Source organism: Sciurus carolinensis, chromosome 7 (genome assembly GCF_902686445.1).
Source record: "Sciurus carolinensis chromosome 7, mSciCar1.2, whole genome shotgun sequence".
Lineage (NCBI taxonomy): Eukaryota > Metazoa > Chordata > Mammalia > Rodentia > Sciuridae > Sciurus > Sciurus carolinensis.
The window spans coordinates 154,310,202-154,317,342 of NC_062219.1; the positions used below are offsets into that span (position 1 = coordinate 154,310,202).

General features: G+C 43.0%; 2 protein-coding genes across 2 annotated transcripts; both read right to left on the reverse strand.

Moving 5' to 3' along the window:
- Positions 1 to 2,129: 2,129 nt before the first annotated feature.
- Positions 2,130 to 2,537, reverse strand: LOC124989476 (histone H2B 1.2-like). The gene has a single exon (XM_047559296.1). The coding sequence runs from the start codon at positions 2,535 to 2,537 to the stop codon at positions 2,130 to 2,132; it is 408 nt and encodes a 135-aa protein (XP_047415252.1).
- A 1,066-nt stretch (positions 2,538 to 3,603) lies between these two features.
- On the reverse strand, positions 3,604 to 5,371 carry LOC124989477 (histone H2A type 1-like). Its single transcript, XM_047559297.1, has 2 exons — positions 5,344 to 5,371; positions 3,604 to 3,878 (listed from the first exon to the last, which is right to left on the reverse strand). The coding sequence occupies exons 1-2, from the start codon at positions 5,369 to 5,371 to the stop codon at positions 3,604 to 3,606; spliced, it is 303 nt and encodes a 100-aa protein (XP_047415253.1).
- Positions 5,372 to 7,141: the final 1,770 nt, after the last annotated feature.

Sequence of the window (7,141 nt, forward strand, 5' to 3'; positions counted from 1 at the left end):
TCACCTGCAAAACCAGGCCTAATCCCCTAGGCAGGAAGGAAAGAGATAAGGGGGGAAGAATAGAAGAATAAAACCCATAAAAAGGACAAGATTGGCTCATCCCATGGATTCCGTCTTTGGGTCCCCTTCTTCCACCGGGGAGAAGTCTGCTTTTACTTTTCTTTAATAAAGCTGCATTTCCACTCTACATTTGCCTCGGCATGCTTCTCCGACGGTGTACTTCAACACCTGAGGAAGCAGGACTCGTCCCCGGTGAAGAGCGGTATCACTAGTGCTGAGCCCACTGCCTGGTGGACCTTCCTCGTCATTCCAGTCTTGTTCCAAAGAGCAAGTCATTAACCTTTTGTGAAGCAGGCTATGTGAGAAAACAATAGAACAAAACAAAATAATTTAGAATAGTAATCTTGGAGTCCTTCCACAGTGGCACTTTGTTTCTGAAAACATTTGTTCTGGCTGTTGCTATGTATGTGTATTTCTGAGTGTGAATCATGGAAAAATGTGTTGCTGAATTTGTGTTGTAGAAACAAGTTGAAAACCTCTCAATCCTGCTACATAGTTTGTGTTTTGAATTCTGGATATTGTTGTTTGTTCTTGCTCCCAGGTCAGATATTTGCAGTCCTACTCAGCAAGGCGACACTTTCCTTGTTGGGTCTTTTGAGTAACAGAACACATTAGACCAAGATTGCTCCCTTAATCCCTCTGCTCTTCATTTGTCCACTTTAGAGAATAATCAGATGAACTTATTCCCCCTATGGGTTTTAGCATCAAGTTTATGTGTCCTTGCTTGTTCCCAGTTTCATTTGTCTTTGATCTCCTTTTTTGCATACTCCAATTATAGTAGAATATTCATTTCTTTTACTGTTTATTGTAGCTTTCTGAATATATAAATGAATTGCCAGCACTCAACAAAAAAGCATTACTTTGTTTTACTTATTAAAATACCTTCTTAGATAATTTGAATAAATTTAGGATAATGGATTAATGGCATTTTTAAGCACCTGCAATTATTACATTGAATATAAGTGATTTACTGAAATATTTTTTTGAAACATGACCAAGCTCCTCCTCAGAAACTCCATACATTTCAAGAGAACTGTAATTTCCAAAATTATTTTTAAAGACACAGACGGTGTCTACATTTCAAAAGAGGCAATAAAAAAAATTTAATCAAACTGAAGATTCCAGCTACACCAGTGTTCTGGGAAGAAGTAATGAATTGATCCTTTCTTTTCAAGGTAGTCCATTTCAGTGTCTGTTTTCCTTAATGCTTATCTGCTCTTGAAGTAGCATTTAGATTCTCATGACAGAGTGGATCTTGCATTCAAAGTCCTGACTTGAATGTTGGGCATCCTAATTCCTTGTGAAGCCTACTGTCAAATTGGGAGCATCTCAGTATTGGAATCCAGGATTACAGGATACAAACACCATTTCTGAAAAACCTATGATAAAACAAAAAAGTGACCCCCCACCAGTTCTAAATAGTGCCAAAATAGGACAAAGTTCCTCTGGTTTACCAGTTGACCCTGGTTAAGGACCTCGTTGAGATACAAATTACTTGAAATGACAAGATCTTTACATTCCAGTGTGAATCTCTTCTCAACACAGCTATGTAGGGACTCTGAGCCAAGCTTTCAGAGGACATCATCAGAACAAGACACCCGGGCCTCACGTCCCAGTAGGCCGAGGGTAGCTAGCCTGATTTATAGGAACCTTCCACCCACAACCCCCAACTGCCAACCATGCCTGTTCTCGTTGCTATAATAAAGACTGGCATACTGGGAAGACCTAGAAAGAAGCGAGCCGTTGTCATAGGGCTTACCCATAGCAACACCCAAGAATCTGGGATTATATTTGACAGCCTCCTTCTTTGCATTGGAGTTTCAATGTAACCATGGCACAGAAGGTTCAGGGAATAGTTAGGTGTGTAAGGAACGCTAGTCATGTTAATAATCCCAGTTCTGTGCTCCCCGTGGCTTTCAATTCCATTGACTGTAAAGTGAGGTTGTCCCGCCCACCCAGCACACTTGCTACACTCGGACCCCATTACCCTTTAACAGCATACAGCCTTTTAGAAAGTGTGGGTGGCTCTTAAAAGAGCCTTTGGTTTGTCGCGGTCGTTTGGCAGCTGGTCACGCTCGCTTGGTACTGGTGTACTTAGTGGTGGTCTTGGTGACCTCAGACCCAGTGTGCTTGGCCAGTTGGTGAGGCAGCCACAGGCGCATGGCCGTGTGGATCTCCTGGGATGCACTTGCCGAGCGCCTGTTGTAGTGTGCCAGGCGCGAGGTCTCGCCTGCGATGCGCTGGAAGACGTCCTTGGTGAAGATGCCTTTGAAGATCGTGTTCATGGGGCCCCGCGCCTCAGAAGGCACACCGACATCGGCCCGGACCCGCTGTGGCACTTCCCCGTTGTTATCGCCACTCTCCGCGGAATCTTTTGCATTTACGCCCCCACCTTGCTTCTTCGGAGTTGGAGAAACACCTTTCTTGAAACCTTTTCTAGAAGAGGTGGCGGTATTGCTTGGAGCGAGCACCGGCATCGTGAGACCTGGAAACGCAAATAGGAAGAGAGCAGGGCAGCTTCAGGAGCCGGTATTTATAGGCAAGGAGCTCAAATGGCGTCTTTTTGCATCCGCCTGTGATTGGATATTGCTGTGTATGTAAATGAGGTGGCACCTTTCAGGTTCTCTGATTGGTTAAACAGCAGGCAGCTGTGAGAGCAGTCACAAGCCACCACCAGACTATAAATAGGCAGGAGTCTCTCTTAACTGAAGTTGTTTTTAAGAGATGGGTTTTGGACCTTTGTGTGATGATTGTGTTGGTCCCCAAGGGGGGTTTACAGGCCCTTGCCAGGGCACCTCTGTTGGTGGCATGGGCATACAGGTGTGTTTTCTTGTTGCTGGATTCTCAGAGTCTGGCTTTGGCAGAGGTGTAGCTGGCAGAGGCCCTAGGACTTGTGACCCTTTCCATCCTAATCCTACTGACCACCCATGAATGATTTCTTAGGGAAACTAACAGCTCACAGAGTAAAACCCTTAACTGATAGGCACATACCTATCTTCTTCCATTAGACTAAAGGAAGTGGGATGGTGTGGAGGGGGAGGAAGGGGGGGAAGGGAAGGGTAGGGTACTAGGGAATTAAGGGAATTAAATTGGTCAAATTATATGTGTGCCTGTAGGAATAAGTGACAATCTCACCAAATTATAATGCCTCAATTAAGATATTCATTAAAAGCAAAACTGAAGGCAAAATCAATGATAACATTTGAAGTACTAAAAGCAATTCCTTAAATTTGGAGAAGAAATAAACAATTGATAAATTCGTTTATAAATAAAAGAGACACATGAACACAATTGCCTTCAAGTGCTTTCCTGAACACCACACAAACATGGCTTGCACAAAGCTACAAGATGCGTGATAATCCCACTGTGAACTAAGCTTTGAGGAAATCAGTGATGCATAATATTGCTAAAAATGGACAAAGAGGAGAATGTCAAGGAAACTAATGAGAGCCATGGAGAGACTTCCTGAGGTACTGATGTGCAATATCTGGTTTTTGATTTTTTTATTTTTGTTTCTTTTACAACAAGTGGACCTTGGGACCTTCACTTTCCCTTGGCTTTGTGGTGGCTCTCGGTCTTCTTGGGCAGCAGCTCGGCCTGGATGTTAGGCAGGACAGCACCCTGCGCGATGGTGAGTTTGCCCAGCAGCTGGTTCAGTTTCTCATCGTCGTTGCTGCGGATGGCGCGGGATGATGTGCGACTTCTTGTCGCGGGCCGCGTTGCCCGCCAGTTCCAGAATCCACAGCTGCCAGATAGACCAGCCCCGTCCGGCTCTGCATAGTTGCCCTCGAGCCTCAGGCCTGGCCACAGCGCGCCCTCTAGTGGGAGAAAAAGAACCTGAGTGTGAAAAGGGATAGGCTGGAGCCTGTTAGCTTTTAATTCAAAAGGCTTGAAAATGCCCCATCCAAGAGAAGTAGACCTGGGGACACTCTCCTGTGTTCTCTCGTGGACCAGACTTTAGTGCTACAGGTGTCAATACGTCATTTGACACGTTTCACCGGACTCCCCTGGTCGGGTACTAATGCTTGCCAAGTTCACCAGCTGCCAGCGAGCCCTGTCATCAGGACTTGAACATCAGACAAAGACGTTCTCAGAGCCGCTTTAGTTTCGAAAGCTCTACTTCTAGTCTCTGTGTCCCGGCGAGTAAGTCCTTGGTGGTGGTGACGATGCAGTGCCTGCCAACCACCTAATCAGCTATTGACACTGAGGGGCGAGAGGTAAACCCCCACCCCCAGCTTTGCCATAGTTGTCTTGTGAATGAAAAGTGTTTTTTTTTTTTTTTGTTTGTTTTTTTTTTTTTCTTTAGTGTTTCAGTTTTAAGGCTGCATAACGCTGTGTTCTTCAAGGTCTCCCTTATGATCCAAGAACCCCCATTTCTTTAATTTTTTACTCATATTTTATACAATGTGTGAAAGTTTCTTTTGTGTTTAAATACTCTCTTCATAATATTCTTAAGCTTTTGGGGTACTTTAACATTACCTAAGTTGTCTCTATTGGGGGAAATTTGAGATGAATCTTCATTCTCTACTTACACCAGTTGGTGAGACTTGAGCTTTTCTGCTGTTTCTGGTAAAGCCTGCTTAAGCCACACGCTTCTGCAGCTGAGAAGCACTTAAGTTTTTAAGGCAAAGCTACGCCTTCTAATCTTGCGACAGGCCTCAGGAGTTTGAATTCTCGTCTCCCAAATTGGATGAATACACTCCACAATCCACAAGTAACGAGTTTAACAAAATATGTTGAAGAAAAGAACAGAGCTCCTCTACTTTAAAAACTAACTGACACCAATTTTTTTCCAGCTGGGCTTGCTGCTCAAGAGGTTTACATAGCACTTGGCTCACTTCCGTTGGTCCAGACTTATGCTAATTAGGGTTTGAAAGAAGTACCAATACTATTGGTCCAAATTTATGTTAATCGCGGTTTGGAAATATATTAACACTATTGGTCAACTTTCAAGTCCCTACTTCCATTCAGTCCTAGCCCACTTCCGTTTTCTCATGGCGGGTAAAGAACCAGGAGGTTGAGGTCCTTGAGGAAGGACCCTGGTGCTGGTTCACAGTGCCTCAGGCCCACAGCGCCTGCATGTTCCACGCGGCCGTGTCCCACCTGGGACCCCACTCCACCGCCCCGTTGCCGCTTCTTGGTAGGGACCAGTTGGCTGGCTGCAGGGATTGGCAACTGGGAGTCATATCACCATCTTCATGTTCTCGACTTCTTGGGGTTCTTTGGTTTAATATTACCTAAGTCCTTTTTTTTTTTTTTTTTTTTTTAATTTTTCCACCTTACTGGGGGTCTCATTGAGTCCAGTAGTCATAGATGACACTATTTTCCAGGATCGCTTTTCTCCCCCAGGTCAAATAATTCCTTCTTCAGTCAGGATTGGCTCCAACAACAGGTGAGCAGAGTGGGTGTGTATATGGCCACGACTTGACCGGAGTCATTAATCAGGGTCTCAGCTTAAGGAGGTCAGTCTGGCAAGCAACTGAAGATGAAATCTAAAACTTTTAAGTGCCACGGGCAGAATCTTTACAAAATGCTCTTGGTACAAGAGGCACTGGGTAGTAGGCTGTCTGGTTGTCTTTTGCTTTCTGAGTGGTTGAACACCATCCAATCAGATTAGAGTTTCACCAACTCGTTTGCATCTATTCTTTCTTCTGGTTTCATCCAATCAGATTGGATTGCCTCATACCTCAAGCGCTGTTAGCAAGTGTAGGTTGATCCCACTTGGTATAATCTCCCCTTCTCTTTATCTTCAAATAGTGGGTGGGTAGATATATGATGCCCAACTTCTTTTTTAAGTAATTTGCTAGCTCCATCAGTAAGAAATTTACCTCAGAAAATTATCTTTTAAAACTCAGGCTAGCAGGAGAGAGGCCCTAGAGATGCCCTAAGCTATATGTCATCAAGGTCTTGTAATAGTGTGCAGAGAACTGTTTTCTCAGGGACATCTATAAATACATGGTAGGAGAACCTTCCCAACTGGCTCCTCTAGGGAGATCCAATTGTCTGCCATCTGCTCCTACTCCAGGGAATTAACTGTCACATATCTGAGGACAAGGGTGCATCATCAAGTTCAATGAGTTTCCAAATATGCTGCTGTGGAAAGGATTCAAACAGTATAAGATAAAGGCTCTTCTCAGAACTCCCAACTTCTTCAGCTAATAGTTACCACTTATTGTGTTCATTTCTCATGAAAATTGCTTTGTGTTACCCTTTTGTGAATTGTCTGAAGTCCTATAAAGTTGTCATGCTCAGTAAAACTTCCACTTTCTAGGGACTGGTGTTGTGGCTCAGTGGTGGAGTGCTTGCCTAGAACATGTGAGGCAATGGGTTCAATTCTCAGCACTGCATATATAAATGAATAAAGTAAAGGTCTATCAACATCTTTAAAAATAATTAAATAATACTTCCACTTTCTACTAACAATTTTAAAATATAGAACTACTTTGTTTCTGGTTACCCTACAGTGTAGCCTCGAGTGGTTTCAGTCCACTACGTGATAAAGTGAAGGCCCTGTTATGTTTAATGTGAACAGTCTAAATTAATTTAGCTATTGAGATTACATACATGTTTTATAATTATTGAATTTAGTTTGTTTCTGGTAAAATGATCATCGTTCTGTGGGTTAGTTTTAATGTATTTTTGGCCATAATAGGTCAAATAGGTCAAATAGGTCAAATAGGAGAACTCTCATTTGAGGCTGACCTCAAACTTGCTGTTGTCCTGTGTCAGCATTCTGAATCTGGGATCACAAGCACGTACCACCACACCCAGCAGAGCAGCTCGACGTTCTGAAGGTCTTGAAATGTCTTTGCTTCTAACTGAACACACATTTTATTCTTAAAGTTCTGAGGAAAGTCCTATCAGAACGGCTTTAAATGTATGGATCAATATAGATGATAACACATTTGAATAAAGATGTGATATTTTTCCATTTAAGAAAACTGGTATTTTTAGGTTTTCAAAGACTTTATGTATTTCTGTACAGGTTCTTCATGGAACTTTGTTTTCATGGAGGTTATTTCATTTATTTTCATGGAGGTTATCTAAAGGCATTTTTTCTTATTTATTAACTTATCTAGGT